This window comes from Sebastes umbrosus, chromosome 14 (genome assembly GCF_015220745.1).
Source record: "Sebastes umbrosus isolate fSebUmb1 chromosome 14, fSebUmb1.pri, whole genome shotgun sequence".
Classification (NCBI taxonomy): Eukaryota; Metazoa; Chordata; class Actinopteri; order Perciformes; family Sebastidae; genus Sebastes; species Sebastes umbrosus.
Window position 1 is genome coordinate 5,059,342 of NC_051282.1, and position 21,734 is coordinate 5,081,075.

Below are 21,734 nucleotides of genomic sequence, written 5' to 3' on the forward strand. Positions count from 1 at the left end.
TTACAGTTACATTCTGATTACATTAATAAAGTATTTATTAACAGTTTATTCTTGTACACATCAAAACATTTGATATACTATTATAAGTATTCATTAATGACCAGAAACAAATTATTAAGTATTAACTATCTCTCTAAATAATGTGTATAGATGTTTTACTGAATATTTATTAACCATTTAACAAGATATTATAATCATAAATTGCAACTTTATAATAAAAATCCAAATAATGTTTATAAACTGTTTACAAACCAGTTATTAACCATTAACAAATTGTTAATAAATATCTGGTCCATCTATCTATGTAATGTTTATAGATTTACAAACAATTTCTTAAAGGTTTACAAATCATTTTGAAATCATTTACAAATACTTATAATATAGTACATAAAATGTTATAAAGTGTTCAACAATCAACTGTTAGAATTACTGATAATTAGTAAACATGATTAATTATAATGTCATGGTTTGTTAACAGAAAAATAACTAATAAACTATCAATTTACTATTTATAAATGATGGTTATTATAAAGTGTTACCTCTTTGTTTAAACGACATTCCTTGGCTGTCACGTCTCCTCTCCCGGGTACTGGGTGCAAACACCAATCTAAAGGTTTACTAGGATATACTAGGTAGTAGTGATCAGTGTTAGTGTTTAGTAAACCTTAATGTAAGCTTCAGATTCACTTCTTTCATATGTGATGTGCAAAGTCACTTAAAGTAATTTAGTACTAGATATTTTTGAAGTATGAATATAGTTTATATGTATGTTGTGTTTGTGTAGTTTTGATGTAGCCTAAGGTTAGGGTCAGACTTCCCTATACAACACATTTATCTAATGTTTCTTTTTCAAATGTAGAGTGATTCTGAGAGTGCAAAGGAATTATAGACGTCATAGTATGTGGTTATTATATCACAGCTATATATGAACCAATCAGATTGCTTGATTTGATCTGCCAGTTTTATAAATATATTTCTTTACTCCCTTTGGGTTATGCGTTGTTGAACCATGTGTTTAAAACTATTTAAAATCGCCCAATAGGGGGAGACTCCAGTTCCAAACATGCGGACGGGCCTGCATGACGCAAATTTTAGCCATAAATCAATGACAGTTTCTCACCAAACCTGGTGGATATTTTTCAATTAAGCTGTTGAAACATGTCCCCAAAATGTTTTTGAAATTGACCAATATAGGGAGATGGCATTGCCAAAAAAGGCACAGATTTGGAAGTAAAATGAAAGACCATCCAATCGTCATAATACTTTTTAGTTATCTTTAATGCAGGTGTCGGAAAGTGTCAAAGGCCCTTTGCATCTTTCAACTTTTAACAGTCTGTGTTGGCTTTATTTGCTTTTGCATGAGAAAAAAAAATCTACAAGCTTTTAACTTCTTAAACATGTTTTTTTTCTGTGAATCCACATTCATTCATTAACACAGTATACAAACATAAATTACTTTACAAAGGTGCTCATTGATCAAATACTAATCAATTTTTCTCATCTTCACTGTCTCAGCCTGTCCCCCTTTCCCACTCCCACTCCTTCACATACGTGTCTCATAGGTTCGCCTCTCTCTTTGACATTAATCTTCAAAACATAAATTAATAAATTAATAAATAAAATGTATTCTTTTACTGTATTTTACAGTAGGCTGCAGACGTTGGCTGATCTATAAAAAGGTCAGTGCTTGGTTGCATTCAAAGTATTTTGAACTTTTGGTGCAGCACACTAACAGTGTATACACTATTGTTCTATAAATATAGCAGGAAAAATAAATTACACTACAAACAAGTGGTGAAAGAAGACAGCTTTTCACTCCCTGCCTGTCTACTGTTCCCAGTGTACAGCTTTCTATTCCATCTGGTTGTCCTTCCTCCCCTCTGGCATCAGATCCACATCCTCCTCTGATTCTTCTTCTTCTTCTTCTTCTTCTTCTTCTTCTTCTTGTTCTTCTTCTTCTTCTTCTTCTTCTTCTTCTTCTTCTGCCAGTGAGCTGCGCCTCATCTGACCCCAGAGTGGAGCCAGTCTCCCCTCTGCTGTCACCCCCATCGGCTGAATGATCTGGTCTCTGGGTTATAGAGACAGGAAGGGAGAGTATAGTATTTCTTTACTTTCTCTTTGGGTACTAAATTATGGGCAGTACCGTATTTACACACTCACCGTGACAGTCTGTTGATCATGCCGATGAGGTTGCGGGCCTCCTGCTCCTTCTCTTCCTCCGTCATGCCCTCCATCGGGTCAGGCTGCTCCGCCTCCACCCGGCCAGTCACCAGGTTAATCCTGGCTTTGGCCTCCCGGTACTCTTCTGTGTCTGAGTCTGAGTTGCTGGAGTAGTGGGAAGCATACTTGCGTTCGCCTGAATTCCTTCTGCCGGTCAGCAGTCCTCGAGCTGCCAGCAGCCCAGCGGCGTTGCCGTAACCCGTATATTTGACAAAGCGTCTGACTGTGAAGGGGACACAAGATGCAAACTTTACTACTTTGTGCTTGTTACGTATGAAGTTGTACAAAGCTGTTTAGTTGGTCTCTTGGTTCTAAAAGCTGTTCCTTGTGTGTGGCGGTGATTCCTTTATAATGAAGTGGTTTCGCTCCGTAGTGTCACAGTCCTAAACGCTGCCATGACAAGCGAGCGATGGAAGACTAGGAAGGTTTGGACAGAGTTACTTTCCAACATGCCAGTTCCAATAATTAGATTATTATAGAGCAGCAAGTAGCTGTGTATTTTATTAGGTCTAATTACATTTTATTAAACCACTCTTTAAAATCAGAGCAGTACTAAGACACATCTTGCACACTTCATAAAACTGTAGTACAGTCATAGTTGTCGGTGTGAAGGCTTTTAGGCTCTTAGTTGGTTCTTACAGTATGTGTCTGTGTTTGTAATGAAACCCCTCAAACACTTCATCTTTTATCAACTCTGCAGCATTCCATCAGTCAGACCTTCAAAGATTCAACAGGAAGACACATGACAAAAATATATGTTGGCCAACAGTACCTGGAGCTTCCCAACAGCCTCTGTAGGACTTTGAGAGGAGGACGCAAATGTCTCTAAACTGTGTTTTCATTTATCGAGAGCATCTAAAAACAAATGTTTTTGAAGAGCTATGGGAGTAAATTAGTATGTGGCAAACTGTGACTATACCATTCTCCTTGCAGAGCACGAAGAGCAGCTCAGCAGCACAGTGCTTCACGTCTGTGTCGACGTGGGTCATCAGGCGGACCAGCTCGCCTCTCAGCTTGGTGTCCTGCTCAGGTCGGATGGCAACGTCCCTCAGTGGAGGTAAGATCTGGGGTCATATGAAAGGTCATTAGTATTGTTTCCAATGCTTAAAGTAACAGGATTCTCTCTTACAGTATGTTATGGTTTCATTAATGTTTGTGTTGCAGCAGATCACTACGCTACCACTTGTATTCAGATGTCCGCACAGAGCCTATACGCGTACACCCTCTGATGACAAAATTGACATTACTCTGACCCAAGTGGACCCTCACGTACTCACAGACATGCAAAGTTTATTATGACCGTGCAGACTTGTCCACGTGGCCACTATGCCACAAGTGGTAGTGTAGCGATCTACTGCACATGCGTGGAGCACGTCCTCTTAAGCAGAAAGTATAAACAGAACTACTACACGTGCGTGGTGTCCATAGCTGTCCATGTACACGTCCGTTAGGGAGTATAACCAAGGCTTATGAAGGCCCTCACGAAAAAGTAGTATACTTCAAAGTTTATTTTATGAAGTATACTTGAGTAAGGTTCAAGTATACTTCCCCCAAGTATACTTATATAGTAAGTATATATCAGTGTACTAGTACTAGTACTTCAAAACTTATTGAGACTAAATTGGTCCACTTTTTAGTTTATAAAAGTATATTTTTAAGAGTACTTTTAAGTGTAAGAACAGTAAACTTTGTATTTTGTACTGAAACTATACTATGAACTATACTACAAGTGAATAGGTATTCTAATAGTTATATACTTGTAGCCCACTTTTTAGTTTATAAAAGTATACTTTGTATACTTTAACTTATAGTACTTTGCCAATGATTTATGTATTACATAAAGAGACTTGCTCCTTTTACTATTTGACTTGATGTTTTGAGATGACAGAAATATAAATACATTTTTTCTCACATGCCTCCATGGTGGACAGAGAATTCTTGATGAATCGAAGTAAATTCATATCAAAACATTTGTTTACAAACTCTCACACACTTTAATAGGCTACACTATCAAAAAGTAAGCACAACTACAAGCCAAGTATACCTTTCTGTAGGCCTATAAGGCAAGAATACTTAATCATACTTGTCTTAAAGGTCCCATATCATGCTCATTTTCAGGTTCATACTTGTATTTTGGGATTCTACTAGAACATGTTTACATACTTTAATGTTCAAAAAACACATTATCTTTTTCATACTGTCTGCCTGAATATACCTGTATTCACCCTCTGTCTGAAATGCTCCGTTTTAGCGCATTTCAACGGAATGGCAACAGAATTGCGTTGCTAGGAAACAGCTCGGGTCCATGTTTACTTCCTGTCAGCTGATGTTATTCACATACACTGCGACAGGAAATAAACTGGGACACATTTAGTATGTTTACGTTTAAAACTGTGAAATGGTCTAAATATTGTAGATTTGTGAAATCACAAATGTACAGAAATCCTGACGGCTTGTTTCAAAAGCACAGTTTCTGAATACGGTCTGTGTGTGTTTATCTGTGGATTAAGTGTTTTTTATAATTTCACAGTTTTTATATATCACTTAAACCTGCTTTATAATCTAAAAGACATGAAAATCTCACTTTTTACAATATGGGACCTTTAATAGTATATCTCCATCAAAAGATTAAGTGCAAGTATAAGCCAAGTATACTTAGACTTTTCTGTATACTTGCAGTATAAGCTAAGTATATCTCTGATAAGTACACAAAAAGTAAACTGAAAGCATACTCTCTTATTTCAACTTTAAAATAAGTATACTAATAGCACACTTGAATAAACTATTTTAAGGGCAGTGCATCAGCATTTAGTGCAGCAGCATTAAATCCCTCTGGACTATAGCACACTGCTGCAGATTGATGACAGGGGATGACTTCCTCATTATGATATGTGGTGTGCTTATACTACCTTTTGCCGCAAGTAGTGACGCGTCTCCCTGTGTACCCGAGAACTCTCAGTCAGCAGATTCAGCACAGGTATGAGTTTCTCCTTCAGCCTCAGACCCTGTATAAAAGCACAGTAAAGCCAAGCGGTAAGTAAGTGTGAGTGAACCGGACCTGAAATAGCAAGATAACAAAGTCATTACATGTGTCACATCAGTGCTTCCTATAATCTGAGATTTTTTTCCACCCTGAGGTGGAAGTGGCCAGCCTACCATTACCATGTCTGTTTGAAAAAAACAAACGGAAACATGTTTTGTTTGGAAATCATCTTTGTGGGCGGTCGCAAACAAACACTGGTATGAACACAATACATGTTCTCAATAGAGTGAGCACAAAGACGCATCCTTATTAGAATTTAAGATGAAATCACATGTCAGCATATAGCAAGTGAACAGCACCAAGTTAGGACCATTAGATATTTCTTTGGCTCATGCACCTCATGGGAAAGATTACCCAGTGGATGTTGTTGCATAAACAGCGGTAAATATGATTATTTTAGATACATCTACAGGATGGTGAATAATAAAATAGCTCAATTATTTAAACTAATGAATAGAGTGAAATATTTTGCTGTGGTTTTGATAGTATTACTTCTCTAGGAATATATATCACTCATTCTCTCATTCTTTTTTGCCATAACTGAAATTCTGTTTCTGCAGATAATCAACCAAAATATGACATATTTTCCACATCTGACTTAAACTGAACCGCCTGCATGCTTTATGTTACGTTTACAGATTTTGCCTTCCACTTCACTGACATTTATTCCAACACAACTTTGTCACCCAGGTGATCTGCAACCACCATTTTAGCATGAAAAGTAATTGAAAGAAGAGCTGCGAGCTGAAAAGTTGATTCAGTTTTCTGTCACTATAATAACTGAATGGCAAAGGTTGTACTTCAATATTTAGCTGTGATAGTTGTGATATTAAAGTTATTACAGTTTAGAAAAAGCATCTTAGTTTTTGCTCATATTCTTCAACACGTGATCACACAGGTTTTATTGGTGGGAGTGGTGTAACATTATTACATGTTCTTATGAAGGCATGTCTTTTCAAATTAGGTAACTTTCATAAATCTTATTTTAGGAGGTTAATAATGGTGGAATTATTTTAGTTAAGAGTGGTGTACAGCTATTTTGGTGTTTACTGACTAAATTTTTTTTTGCTCAAATACAAGTATTAATCATTCAGGTGACACACCAAGTATTCACAACACTTGTGTGTTTACTTCAACACACACACTTGCCTTGTTCAGGCGTCTGTCCATAAACATCAGCAACGTGTGGACACAGTCCATGTTGACTCCCTCCCATTTATGGGACGCCTGGTCCACACGAACAGACAGCAGGACGTCCAGACAGGTCAGCGGCAGTGCTGACAGGATGTTTACTGTATGTCTATGGAGAAAACATGTACATAAAAAAACATTATATTATAAAAAATAACATTTCTTTAATCATATTTGCTCCATTTCTACCCACTGCAGCTTTAAGTCAAACAAATGTAGTTATGTTTAAAGTTGCAAAAAAGCAGTCTGACCCTTGGAGTTCCTCCAACGTGTCTTCTCCGTCACATGACAGCAGCAGACAGTGGCGCAGCACGGCTGCCAGGTGACGATATAGAGCTGCCTCCTCCTGAAAACGACACACCGTACTGCTTTTAAGGGCATTTTACACCTAAAGGTCAGTTTACTTGTCATGGTTAACACTAATTAGCCTGTGGCTCTGGAAGAACCTTCTCAAGTCTGAGACGGACTGTGTTAAAAGTTATGGGTGTGGTGTTTTGAAAGACGTTTTGGTAAGCGCTCTGTGAGTTGCAAAGCTGATTTGTGTGTGTTTTCAAGCGGTCACCTCATCTGGCTCCTGCCTGTAGAACCTGTGAGCGATGTTGAAGAGCGTCTTGAGGATCTCAATGACCTCCTGGGACATCTCCTTGGAGATGGGAGGAGTTGCGCTGTCACTAAGCACCTCATATCCTTCACCCATCCTCACTGCCAGGCACTGCTCGAGGGCTTTGGTCAGCACCGACACTCCACGCTCCTGACGGATAAATAAAGCAAATAAACCAGTGAGCACTGAGAGAGATGTACACCATTGATCCCCGAGAGCCAAAACTGAGAACAGAAAACTGTTTTACATACACAATCATGCTATTGACTAACTATTGTTAGATCCCTCAAGTTCAATACCCCCCTGTCTCAGGAAGTATTTACTTTAACCAGTTCTCCATTAATAGTCTTTGGCTAGAGTAACTATTCAGAAACCACTCATAAGACGTCAAGCACACTGTACATTTAAGACCACAGCTCTTAAGAAGTAATAAATCGAATGTCCACAGCCTTAGACTTTAAATGCAAATCATGTATTTATTGTAGGATTAGGCAGAGCAAATGCATACAGCTCAAACGATAATTCAAATACAATTTTGATTGGTCATAGGACCCAAGGAAGCGCAGTGTTGAGTGTGAAGTTGTTTGTATGATCACCCTTGCAAAAAGAAAGTATACTTCAAGTTTATTTTATGAAGTAAACTTAAGTATACTTTAAGTATATTCCCAAGTATACTTATGTAATAAGTATACTAATGTCAATGTACTAGTATTGTAAGTGTGCTACTTTAATACTTTTTGGGACTAAATTGGCCCACTTTTTAGTTTATAAAAGTATACTTTAAATGTAAGAGTAGTAAACTTTGAGTACACAGCTAGTTTACATTCAAGTTTTATGTTGTACTGTAATTATAATATGAGCTATACTACAAGTGAACTTATAGGTATACTGTGAGTCTACTAGTGATATACTTACCATACCATTTTTTAGTTTATGAAAGTACAGTAAACTCCTAGTTTAATTTTCTTTTTTACTGCAAGTACTTGTAAGTTGTCTTAAGTGAACTTATAGTACTTAGCCAAATAAACTTTTCTGTATACTTTTCAGTATAAGCCAAGTATACTTAAGTATAATTTTGTTAAGTTTAACTCTGATAGGTGCATAAAAAGTAATCTGAAAGCATACTCTCTTATTTTAAGTTTAAAAGAAGTATACTAATAGCGCAATTTAATAAACTTCTTTTTACTGTCAGAGATATGAAAGGGACTTTTCATGTGGGTTGCAGCTGTAGCAGACAATTTGAATTATCTTTTGTTGATGCCTGGCACATTTTCTATCTATTGGTCTAAAGAAAATTTGGGAAATATTGAGGTCACATACATTATCGGTTTTGTTTTTCAGGATCGAAAATGATCTTTTATCACAAGGAATCAATACAAAATATAACTCCATCCACTTTGACCCTCCATAGATCAGAAAAGCAACTTACCTGCTGTAGCTGCAGCCTGAGCTCAGGCCTCAGAGCCGTCAGTAAGAAGAGCAGTCTCAGCTTGTAAAACTGGCCACTGGACGGCACCCTGCTGCCGATCGCCTGCTTCAGACTCACCCAGAGACTGTGCAGAAGCCTGCCATGGAAACAGGAATGAAAAGAAACATGAGGTTGGTCAGCAGCTGGTGAGCATCATTCATATCACTTTTTTGTGTTTTTGTGTAGAACACCTAAGATTTGAATATAATTGGGTAATTAAAGGAATACTTGCATGCCTGCAGAAATTGCTAAATGTTTTGGGTGAATTATTGGGTAATCCTAAATTAGTATACACTAGTAAAGTCTGTATGTCCATTATTCACACAACCAGTTAGCTAGTGTGCTCAAGAAGTGCCCAAGAACTGGTTCTAATAGGAATTACTTTATTGGTTAAATGTTGCTGTTCATATGTGATTCCTAAAAGCTCATCATGATGTCAAATTTTTAATTTCCTACATATTATTATACGACAGAATATAATATAAATATGACTTTTTTATGCCCAACAAAAATATAATTGCCACTATTACTTCAGGCTGTGCGCTGATGATCTTGTTGAACTAAAAAAAAATTTGCGAGAGTTTTGCAATTTTGGTGTTTCCATGGAGCCTTGACCTTGTGTGGCACTTGCAGAACTACTAGGCTTTGTGTTATGTAACTTCACCAGTGTTTCAATGGTCATGAACTTTAACAATGGCTGAACTTTAATTCTCTAAAGTGTCACCTTAGTGCGCTGGCCCTCTCCTGTGCCCTGGGACTGTTGTAGATGACATTACACAAGACTTTCACGGCCTCCTTCCTACACACCTCCCCATCTTCCTCCTTCTCCTCCTCCTCACTGTTCTCTTCCCGGGTGTCCTTCTTCCCACGGGCGAGCACCACATGACCTCCATCATCACCTCTCCACGTATAGCAGTGATGAACTGAGCCATTTGTTGTGTCCGCACCGTCTACCTCCACAGGAGTGAAAGAAAATGAAACCACAGGGCTAACAGATACCGCTTTAGCATCCGCAGCCTCCTCACAGCTACTTGCTGCTCTTCCGTGTGTTCCGGCCGACTGATCCTCAGGTATTTCCTCCTCCTCCTCTTGCTTTGGACATGCCTGCAGTGAGCTGATGCCTCCCAGGTGTGCCAAGGTGAAAAGGGCGCTATCAGTGACCATGGGCCCGAGGGCCCGCCGGTCACGGGACAGGATACGCAGTGTGTGCAGGCAAACCCGTAACACTGCTGGCTGTAGCCGACCACTGATGAAGCACAGCAGGGCTGTGGCCAGGCGCTGGAGAAACATTTAGTCAAGAGGAACGAGTTACAGTGATGAAGATTGAGAAGGGATCATTTGCAAGAGAAAAGGAGTCAAATTAATGAATGGGAGGTGAAAAAACAATATACATACACACATATACATGCATTAGGGGTTTAACTGACAAGTCAACTAGACAACAGGGACACACACAGGAAAGTAGACTCTACTACAAAACGCCTTTTTAGTAGCTGTGTATATCTGTTCATCTACTACATTCTGTAAACACCTGGTGACTAACAATCAGTAGTGAGATTTCTGATACACACGTGCACACACACATCAGGACTTTTGAAAAAAACGTGACAAATGGGGAGGTGCCTTCCCCGAGGTCCTAGAGACCTGGGAATCAAAGTATTTCCGAGCCATGCTTCTACGAATACATCCATCTGTTGAGATTTTGTCTTAGGCTATATTTTGGTCAGACCTGATTTTAATGCACTCTAGAATACTGTGGTGAGCTCGGGAAAAATGAGGACACCAAAAAATACTCAATCATTGGCCTACCTGTCGGAGAAGAAGTTCAGGTTCATCGTCCTCTGAGTCAATGTCAGAATCAGAGTTGGGAGCACAGTCCCTCACTTTGTTCTCCCTGAACTGATCAACCAAGAGGGAGAGTTAGCACTATTACCTGAAAAAGATATTAGCTGCAACATACACACACAAAGATACAGTTTACAATTTGAGCCAAGATGTTCGATCTCCTCCTCATCCCTGATGGAGCAGGACAGGACGCAAAGTATCGATTTGCTAATTTCAAACCTTTTTTTAACAATGTATTTGTCGTGGGATGATGTGGCTATAATCACATAGCATTTTGTCATCCCTCTTTTTTTATCTTATGTGCGCTGTGTTCACACCTTCAGCATCCTACAGCATTATCAAAAAAGACTCATTCTCACGATCAGAGAAAACTGAAACTATGAAAACAAAATACTTAGCAATAATTATCTGAATAGGCAATAACAAGTAAAACACATGTAAAAAGTTATAGCATTGTGTGTCATATGTGCCAATTATTCAACATCTAAACTGTAAAGAATATTTAATCATCAAAATACACCTATTTACACCTATCCAATACACCTATTTCACTAGATTATTAACTCTGCCAAGGCCGAAGGCCTAGGAAGGAGGTTATGTTTTCATCGGCGTTGGTTTGTTGGTTTGTTTATCTGTTAGCAGGATTACTCCAAAAGTCCGTGATGGATTTGAATGAAATGTGTTGGAGGGGTGGGGTGTGGCACAATGAACAATCCATTAGATTTTGGTGGCGATCCGGATCATGATCCGGATTCAGGAATATTTTTAAGGATTCTGATCAGCCATAACATTATGACCACAGGGTATAACACATGCGCAGTGTGACTGATGGCGCGTTGATGACGCGTTGATGACGCGTTGATGACGTGTTTATGACGCGTGACCCCGCCTCCTTCTTCTGAGAGCAGAGAGATACGTGTGTGGATGTGTGTGAGGGAGCTGCTGAAGAGAGACAACGTAGTGTAATGTTATACAGACATAACAAGGCTGCTGAATGAGAGAGGCATCCGCCGATACGTTACACGGAAATACACCATGTTAATAACAAGCCCACCACCTCACGGTACCACCAGCTGTGAGCTGTGATCTGTTTTTTAAAAGTCAGGCGTTGGCGGAGATCTCTCCGAGTGCAATTCTAGTTATATGTAATTATTTACACTCATTTGTGCATTTAAAGGGTTACTAAATGTGTTGACAATATCGATTGTCATAGTTTCAAGAACACATGTGTTTTTCCTGCACAGGGCTGCTTTGTGTAGCTTAAGGATGTCTGCAAGGTGAAGGTTAACATGCTGAGTCATGAAGTATCCAAGCAGCTTTGGAACATACAGCTATGATTACACAATCGGTTTTGAAACACATTAACATCCATACACACAGGGAGTGACTAAACACTCTAAGCACTTTTACAGATTACTGTAATACAGACTAAACTCCTAGACAGCTCTTCTCTCTCTCTCTCTCTCCCTCTCTCTGGCTCCCTCTCTCTCTCTCTCTCTCTCTCTGTCCCTCTCCCTCTCTCTCTCTCTCTCTCTCTCTATGTATTTACCTCATCCAGTTGTCGTTGCTGCAGTCAGTTTGTCCATGAACAGTGACAGAAATGCATGTGAAACAAAAAAAACAGTATTGAGATCAAAGCATTAGAGAAAGATGAATATTAGATGCAGGGGGGAGTTTAGGGGAGCCAGATCAGAGCTCTTAAACATCATTTGGTGTTATCAATCAATCAATCAATCAGAGAGCAGAGGATCTTATCGTCCTCCATTCTCACCCAGGATGACCAGTTAACAGCTTCACCAGCCACAACCAAACTACTCAGTACAACACAATTTTAACCTTTTTACATTCTGCATCCAGGATGTAGTCTAAAGGGAAGTCCTTCCCTCTCTAGTGTCATCTGGAGCAACAGCAGTTTCTGGTGATGGCAGCCGCAGCACACATCTGGATGTGATGGATTGGGCACCTTTTGTTCCTTTAGAGATTGTATTTCTGCACATATGTGTGATGTACAGTCCAAATAATGTTCTCACTGATGTCCTGCCACATGATATGTGAAATATTAATCTCTGCATGTTGCCCCTTTATAATGAACTGTTTGACAAGCATCCACAAAACAAACCTGTATTCACACTGTGAACAGATGAGTCACACCACAGTAACATCAGATATGAGATGGTAGATTAACGCAATAATAACGCGTTCACGCAATTTCGTTTTAACACCACTAATTTCTTTAACGCATTAACAAAACTGGCATGGCCATATTCAAAGGGGTCCCCTTGACCTCTGACCTCCAGATATGTGAATGAAAATGGGTTCTATGGGTACCCACGAGTCTCCCCTTTAAAGACATGCCCACTTTATGATAATAAGGCAGATGGCCTGCTGGGTCTCTAAGTTATAGTGTACGGTCTAGATATGAAAAGCGCCTCGAGATAACTTCTGTTTAATGCAATATAAAAAATTGAATTGAATTGAATTGAATTGAAGGGGAGATCTCTGAGTCTGACACGGAGCTTGTTACTATTCTCTCTCTCACTAATGGTAAGTGTCCACCGGGGCATTTTTTATCGCGAGGGGACGCGCCGCTTCAGCATTGGACGCTTGGTGGGCTGCCGCTTGACACAAGGCACTTAGCTCCCGATTGGACGAACACTTTGCCCACCGTGGGCTGCTGCTCCCGGCTTTCAAACCGCAACAAACACGGCGGTTCGTTTGGAAACGTTCTTCTCTTATAATCACGAAAATAGTTCACCGAAATGTGTTTCTGAAAACATTTGAGGCGAGAAATAAGCCACGCAGCTGCAGAATCTGTCTTTATTTTAGATCAACAACGTTTATTTTAAAAGATTCTCGAGAGTTTCGAGAGGCAGCGAGTCGCGTCGGACGCCCTTGATTTGCATAGAGTAGACTAGACCTCAACTTTATGCAAATGAGGAACGGCCGTCGTGATGCTCCGACGAGGAGGTGGTTCTAATCAGAGCATCAGGATCAGTGGAAGCAGGCTGGGACTCAGGCAGGATGATGAAAAAGCAGGGGAAGGGTGGGGGAAGGTTGCAGTAGAGACGAAAATACAGAAATACAATAAGGGAAAATATCAAAAGGAATGATGGAACAGATGAAGACAAAGTGGGGGAGGGAAATACATATACGGTTGAGAGTCATATGTTATTGTGTACTGACCTTTTTTCTTTCCTGCACCTCAGTGTTGAAAAAAAAGCACTCTGCATACTGAAGAGAAACAAAAAGAATATAGGGGGTTAGGAAGATGGAGGACAAATACAATGGCACAATACAACAGCAATAGTGGGATAATAGCACACCCTGAAGTCATGCAGATTTAGTATGCAAACAGACCTTTTTGAGAATACTTTTCACTTACTGTGGACATATTAAAAACCTGCTTAGAGTTGGTATGCAGTGTAGAATCACAACACATGCAGTGACCAGAATACTTCAAGTTTATTTTAAGTATACTGAAGTAATGTTCAAGTACATATTTCCCAAGTATACTTTATGTAGTAAGTATACTAATATCAATGTACTAGTAGTATACATATAAGCGTACTGCTTTAATACTTCTTGGGACTAAATTGGCCCACTTTATAGTTTATAAAAAATATACTTTAAGTATGATTTAAGTGTAAGAGTAGTAAACTTTGAGTACACAACTAGTTTACATTTAAGTCTTATTTTGTACTGCAACTATGCTATAAGTATACAGATAGTGTACTAGCTTTATACTTGTAAGTGTACTACTTCAATACTTCTTGGGACTAAATAGGCCCACTTTTTAGTTTATAAAAGTTTAAAAAGTATACTTTAAGTGTAAGTATTGTACTGTTAGTTTACTAGTTTTATACTGGTAGCCCACTTTTTAGTTTATGAAATCGCACCTTAAACTATACTCTCAGTAAACTACTAGTTTAATAGTTTTTATACTGCAAGTACTCTTGTATATACTTGTAGCACACTTTATAGTTTATGAAAGTGCACTTTAAAGTATATTCAGTTAAATAGTTTTTATGCCACAAGCATACTAACTTATCATTTTCTTAAGTATATCTTGATCAAAACATTAAGTACAAGTATAAGCCAAGTATACTTAGACTTTTCTGTATACTTGTCAGTATGAGCCAAGTATACTTTTGTTAAGTATATCTCTGATAAGTACATAAAACTGATAGTATACGCTCTTATTTTAAGTTTAAAAGAAGTATACTAATAGCACACTTGAATAAACTTCTTTTTGCTGAGGGTTGCACCAGAGAATGAGGAAGAGGGGGATCAGCAGCAAGACGAGGGCAGACTAGCTAGTACTGGGAGGAAGTACTAATGCCACAGAAATCACTCAACATATTTTAGCAGGGAAATCTACAGACAATAGCCCACAGCAGTGCAAATGAACAACCGATGTGCTCATTGCTTCTGTAATTTAGCCTATAATTTCCATTCTTAATAGGTTCTAGCACTAAACAGGGTTGTTGAAATATGGTTACAATTGATTATTAAATTAGTTTAATGGGAAGTTATTATATTACCAACTGTAATCCTACATCCATAACAATATTGTTCTGATGCAGTAGTCATAGCAACATCAATGACCTGGGTATTGTAGCTGTCCAGTAGGAGCTGGACAGAGTCCTGGTCTCCTTGGATGACGCTCTCAATGATCCTCTCCACGTCTGCCACCATGCCTGCAGCCCAACCAACAACACAACACAACAGCCCAGTGCTTAGAAATGAGCAGCCAAATATTCTCCAAATTATAGTTCCAATTTTATGATTCTATGAAGGATCAATGTTATTAAAACAAATTAGATTAACTGCATCAAAGAATAAAAATCATATTTCAAATCAATCATAATTAGATCCATAAAAAAAGTAATTCAAAAGTGATCCATTAAAACACGTTTATAACCTAATTACATCGTTCCACTCTGGATAAAAACGTAAGCTACCACAACATGACTGTGAAAATGTCAAATTCCATGAACGATAATCACAGTGTCGTCGGCATAGTGACCATGAGTTCCTGCACTCACCTGTTGGTGTTGTGAAGAGAAATGGACACGCAGCCTCTGACAACTTCTCCTTCTCTTCTCTGATAAAACAGTGGCTGAGTAATCACACTTCTTCACTCTTCTTGCTCCACCCCTCCCTCCCTCCTTCACTCTCTATAAGCCTTGGATTTACTCTGGCCACCTACTATAGGCTACTACCTGCACGCTTCACCTGTAGCAAGCATAGACTGTATATAAAAAGTGGACATAGTCATAGACGTATACACGTAGACGCCGCATTGACTCCTGGATCGTACGTCAACATGGGCGCCATATCGGACCTGACAAGACTGGCCTGTAAACACATACAAATGAACGGGCGAGCTGCTTTTTTTGTGGATAAATAGCAATATAACATCTACATTTGTCAATTGATTTCAACGAGTCGTTCTCGGTGGGGGTTGGCTTCCGCCAGGGCTGTGCTTTGTCACCAATCCTGTTCGTGATATTCATGGACAGGATACCGAGGAGTAGTCGGGGGGGAGGAGGGTTTGCAGTTGGGTGTGCTGACGATCTCATCGCTGCTTTTTGCAGATAATGTGGTCCTGTTGGCATCATCGGTCTATGACCTCCAGCACTCACTGGATCGGTTCGCAGCCGAGTGTGAAGCGGCTGGGATGAGGATCGGCACCTCTAAATCTGAGGCCGTGGTTCTCAGCAGGAAACCGATGGATTGCCTACTCCGGGTAGGGAATGAGTCCTTACCCCAAGTGAAGGAGTTCAAGTACCTCGGGGTCTTGTTTGCGAGTGAGGGGACGATGGAACGTGAGATTGGCCGGAGAATTTGAGCAGTGGGGGCGGTTATTGCGTTCACTTTACCGCACCGTTGACGATAATCTTTCTAAATTCCTTTTTTTGTTTGTGAAACAGGTAAAAACAAATTTTAGGCTGATTTTACTAAGTAACTTTTTTTTGCCTCTCACAGCATCGGGAGCATGTTAAAAAAAAACAAGATGTTTACTGTGATTAGATGTCATGTTGATAAGGATTCTCCCCATGAGTTGTGTGTATGACGCAAAAATTATTGGGAGGAAGATTTTAAAAATCACACCATGGGCCTTTAGGATTTCCGCACTATAGAATAATAAGCTTTTCCCTCTTTATGCCTCTGAACAGCAATCAAAGCTAGTTCATAGAGGAGAAAGTGAGAGGTAACTGGATTAACCTGCCACCTTGTGGATCTTTAGTGCAGTGTCTGTGCATCAGCTTAAATCCACCTGTTCACGCATCGCTCACACTTCAGTGAAATGACTTGAGCACAAGGCGGTTTATTCATCATCACTTTTGTCATTTGAACTGTTTTATTTCATTATGTCAAATACAGGAATTTCATGTACAGAAGAGCAACTGGAAACTAGAGAATGAAGGAGCTGTACAATATTTACACATCAAAACAACAGAATTGCTCTGCAAGAATATCCTCTGAGAGGTCAAAGAAATAGGAAATATCAATCAACAACAAACAGATAAAAATGACTAACATTAAACACTGACATTTATGCTTTTGGATCGTTTCACCGAACACTTCCTTTCGAGAAAGTCGTGCTTTATTTTTTCATTCATCGTCTTTGCAGGCATTAAATCCTCTCTCTCGCTTGTTGTCTTTTGAAGAACAAACAGAAAGAACACAGCTTAGTTTTAAATACATTTCCCCTCAAGCGGCTGCTTCTAACTGAGGCAGGTAGAAACAAGAGAGACTATCATATAGTCCTATTAAACCTCACTTCTGTCTCGCTCAACCCTGTCGGTCTGATAGAAGCAAAGTATTGCAGGTGGGCCATTTTTATGTAAATCCCTTTAAAACATTTCTTCAAAAATAGTAACAGCAAACAATCCCATCTTAGGACGGTCATTTTTGGAAATGTCCTTGTATAAATTATACAAACTTTAGTTGTTAATACATACTTATAGACAGCTCGTGTGTGTGTGTCTGTCAATATTCTGTAGGTCTCGACTCTTTTGTAGTGCTGACCAAATTATCTTGTGGTCCCTTTTTTTTTTTTCTTTTTTTTTTACTTTTGAGGAAAATCCATCACATTCACGTAGTTCACTACTCCTCCGTCTTTCAATAGGTTTCTTGAAATAAAGAGGTACTTTAAAATGGACTCAATAATAATAAAACAAACACTTTAAAAGTTCAACCTCCAACAAACAAACCAACAGTGGCTGTTCTCGCTGGAGCCGTCTTCCCTTCTAGCATCCGTACAGTTTCCGTATTCGTTTCACAAATTCTGGATACCTCAATACTTCCACATAATACTGCAGGTGGATGTGTGAGTTTGGTGGCTGGGGGCAGGGGGGGGCTGTGGTCCTCCTTCAGGCCTTGGCACTGAGGCCAAGCAGCTCCATGAAGGAGTTAAAGAGGCTCTCCAGCCAGCCCTGGTTAGCCATGCACTGCTGCACCACCTCCTCCTGGCCGGGGTCCTCAGCTGCCTGCTCGATGCTGTCCGTCTGGTCGGGAAACAACAAGTCGGTTACATACGGTACAATGGCCATAATGCAACTCTAAAGACAACTAAACAAGGGAGAACGGAAGTTGCACGGCTGCAACTACAGAAATGAGAAAATGGTGGCGACGGTGGTTTGACAGAAACAAATTGTCATTAAATTTGGAAACCGAAAAAATAGACATACAAGTACAAATGAAGATAGATGATGTTAATATTGAAAGAGTGTATGAAAATAGATTTCTGGGTGTGATACTGGACCATAAAATCTGCTGGAAACCTCAGATGAATTATGTAAGAACAAAGCTGGCAAAGAGCGAGATACCGGACCATAAATCACTGCACATTCTGTATTCTTCACTTGTATCACCAGATCTGAATTACTGTGTGGACGTTTGGGGTAACACTTATAAAAGCAACTTACAACCATTATGTATACTACAAAAGAGAGCAATCAGGATAGTAAATAATGTGGGATATAGGGAACACACGAACACACTGTTTTTAAAGTCACATGCATTGAAATTCATCAATTTTTAATTTTAAAAAGTATTGTGTTTGTACAACAAAGAAGAGTATGTGTATTTCAGTCTGTGGGGTGGATTGGTGGAATGGGTTGGGTGATTGGTTGAAGCGGAGCACAAATATAAATCAATTTAAAAAGCTATACAAAAAAAGATATTTTTTGCGATAAGGGTTGTGTTAAAGATTGGTTTATATTTATTTTTTAACTCCGGATGGATTTGTGGGTTGTAAATAAACTTGGGATGCTCTTCATATATTTAATTTGGGATGTAAATAAATCTGGGATAGTTTATATATTATATTATATATTATTACATAATTCTATGATATCTGAGTTGTTAGAGGAGAAGGGAGAAAGGGGTAGGGAAATATATGTTTTACTTTTACCTAATCCTTTTCGGACGCTATTACTCTTGTTTTGTTTGTTATTATTTTGTATCTGTTTTTATTTATTTTTATGTTCAAAATAAAGTCATTCATTCATTCATTCATTCATTCATTCAACTAGATTATAACTAAGGGGGAATATTTTTGAGTGTGTAAGTGGGTGACGGGCAAAGACAAATTCTGAAGCATAAATTTACTGCAGTGTCATATAACAACTGTCACAGCACATTCGGGCTGGTCGGTGCTGTCGCTGTGGTAAATGCTCATGAATAACTCATAATAGCACATTTTTATCTATCCTCTTTGTTGGGCAGACCAACATTTTAACTAACAAACTTTGTGTAAACATATTTTACCAGTACCGGTAGGAGAATTATGACAGTCAATCAGAATGAGATACTGTAGGGCAGCTATTCTCAACCAATGGGCCGGGACCCACTGGTGGGCCTCAGAGCGCCATCTACTGGGCCGCGGAGGTCTACTGGCACAATATGAAACTAAAAATATGAAACTAAATTTTGGCGAGGAAACACTGGCAAGGCCATTTTCAAAGGGGTCCATTGACCTCTGACCTCAAGATATGTGAATGAAAATGGGTTCTATGGGTACCCACGAGTCTCCACTTTACAGACATAATGTGCTCGGATGCAGTGACACAAAATGGAGCTGTTCTTGAAGCGAAAAAGTGATGTTGGAGACAACCCTGCTCCAGTAAAAGCTCCACAGCGTGTGGTGAGGAAATATGACCCTGAATAGTTTGGATTCATAATGGCAGGCAGTGATGGGTGAGGGTAAGCTGAATATTTATGTGGGACATTACACCTGACACTAGCATAACACATATTTATAGCCCAGTTTGTCATTTATTTGGGAAGGTGGTCCTCGGAAATTGTTTATTAATCAGAAGTGGGCCTCGAGTTACAAAATGTTGAGAATTCCTGCTGTAGGGTGAGCGGGGGGCTCTTGCTAGTACAGTAGCTCTGAACTAAAGCTAACTATGGAGGGGTTCAGAAAACACGAGAAATGTGTGACTTCTTTGGTTCTATGCAAAATAAAAAAAAAACAGCTGGATAACATTACCAACATTTTGAGATCATGCAAAGAAAATATATCACATTTAAATGCCAGCGAGTCATAAGGGCAAAGCTCATGACGAAAGAGAAGAATATGTCATCGGGTCAAGCTGGATTCAACAGGACTATCAGTCTGATTGATCGTAATCATCACGGATGAAAAACATTTTTTTTGAGGCACACTGTGGTGAGCAGGAAAATGGCCTGTATTGCTGACAAGAAGGAAAGCTTCCGTATGATGTAAGGCCAGGCACTCACTAGACGTCAGGACAGCCTACTTGTACAGGTCAGGGGATGTGTTATGTCATCTACCGGATACCGGGCCTTGTCATTGTTGTATTCAGCAATCAAAGCAGAGTGAAATGTCATCACCCGACCTCAATGCAGTTATTAACTTCCCAGGTTGACAGGTGTGACCCAAAAACCTGATTTCCTGAGCGGAGGACTGAGTTTTAGCATTTCATAACACTCAACAATACAGACGGGATATTGGAGCCAAAATATTGACTAGCATTAATGCAGCCGTCCTTACCTCCTTCTTGCAATGCAGGAAGGTGTGATACTTGTAGTGGTGAAGGGAATGATACAGACTGTAGATCCGGCAAGTTTCAATCGAGAGCTTCAGGTCCTGAAAAAGAGTTGTGAAAGAAAAAAAAGATTGAAGTTTTTTTTTTTTTCCAGCATTTTCAAGCAGGATGTAGGATGATTCCTACACCTTTTGAAAAAAGCACTACTGTCAATTAAAGCAACACTGAAGAAAACTGATAGTACTGAAAGATAGCAGGTAACTTAAATAATAAATAACAACAAAAAAAGCATTGTGATGTTTCTTTATACTCAAGGCAACACACCCAGGCAAAAGCATTGTTTTTCATGCGCTGCTTTTGCTTCAATAACATGTCTTCTTTCAGACTAGTATAAAGAAATCATCCAAAATACACTTTCAGGTGTTTACTTTACTACTTTGTCTGCTAATTCACATTAGCAATAGATAAAGCCTAATTTTAAACTAAATTTCTGAAAACTTGTAAGACAAAAAAATATTGTCTTAATGTAAGTAATCAACTGGGGAAGTTTCATTGTGATATTTACCAATGAATTTTTTTTAACCCTATTCCCCCGTAGTGTCTTGCATAATAAATTATATGTAATTTTACAATCCACCGTCCAGGCCGTTTTCTCAAAATGTCTTTACAAATCTCCACTTCAGTAGCACTTACACACACCAAACTTTACAGTTTCATTCCTATCTATATTCTGAAGTTTTTCACAGAGTGGTTTGTTCATATATAAATCATAACCTGATTTATACAGCATTTTATTCCTAACAACATTGTGAAAATGGCTTTTTTTATGGCTGTTCACAGTATTTTCTGATTTATGGAGTGATACAAAGAGATATCCAAAATTCCCTCAGTGAAAACCTTTGACTCTAATATGTCAACAAAATGAAACAAGACTTTTGAACCTGGCTTTATCCAATGTTCAGATTTCGATTCTGGATGTAATGTATGTAAATTAGCGCATATTTCATAAGATAATGCATCATAAAACATACAATTTCTGAAAACTTGTAATACAAAAAATAATTCCCTTAATGTGATTAATTAACTGGGGAAGTTTCATTGTGATATCTACTGTATTAGTTAAAATGTTTACCCTATTCACCTGGGGTGTCTCCTCATTAAACCTGCAATAGGCAGACATTTTTTTGGCATCATTGGGCAAAGATTACATAATAACCTTTCAGCATATTTTAATTCAAGTGTTCTGAGAGAAAACTAGACTTCTGCTCCTCCTCATGGCTCTGTTTTCAGGGTTTTAAAAAATCTAGCCTGTGACGGGAAACTTTGACCAATCACAGGTCATTT

At 38.9% G+C, this 21,734-nt stretch overlaps 2 protein-coding genes across 2 annotated transcripts in view; both read right to left on the reverse strand.

The window, feature by feature from the left end:
• Nucleotides 1-1,343: 1,343 nt before the first annotated feature.
• On the reverse strand, nucleotides 1,344-15,493 carry si:ch211-195b15.7 (synembryn-A). Its single transcript, XM_037791127.1, has 14 exons — nucleotides 15,414-15,493; nucleotides 14,974-15,065; nucleotides 13,552-13,599; nucleotides 11,918-11,935; nucleotides 10,333-10,422; nucleotides 9,248-9,801; nucleotides 8,485-8,620; nucleotides 7,017-7,205; nucleotides 6,706-6,800; nucleotides 6,413-6,563; nucleotides 5,130-5,225; nucleotides 3,140-3,284; nucleotides 2,161-2,443; nucleotides 1,344-2,068 (listed from the first exon to the last, which is right to left on the reverse strand). Exons 2-14 carry the CDS (start codon nucleotides 15,061-15,063, stop codon nucleotides 1,852-1,854), a joined length of 2,112 nt encoding a protein of 703 aa, XP_037647055.1. The 5' UTR covers nucleotides 15,064-15,065; nucleotides 15,414-15,493; the 3' UTR covers nucleotides 1,344-1,851.
• A 1,205-nt stretch (nucleotides 15,494-16,698) lies between these two features.
• The window catches only part of prr12b (proline rich 12b), a 38,042-nt gene continuing 33,006 nt past the window's right edge, over nucleotides 16,699-21,734 (reverse strand). Inside the window, 2 exon segments of the mRNA XM_037791327.1 lie at nucleotides 16,699-17,882; nucleotides 20,396-20,491. Coding sequence (XP_037647255.1) covers nucleotides 17,748-17,882; nucleotides 20,396-20,491 — 231 coding nt within the window. The 3' untranslated portion in view covers nucleotides 16,699-17,747.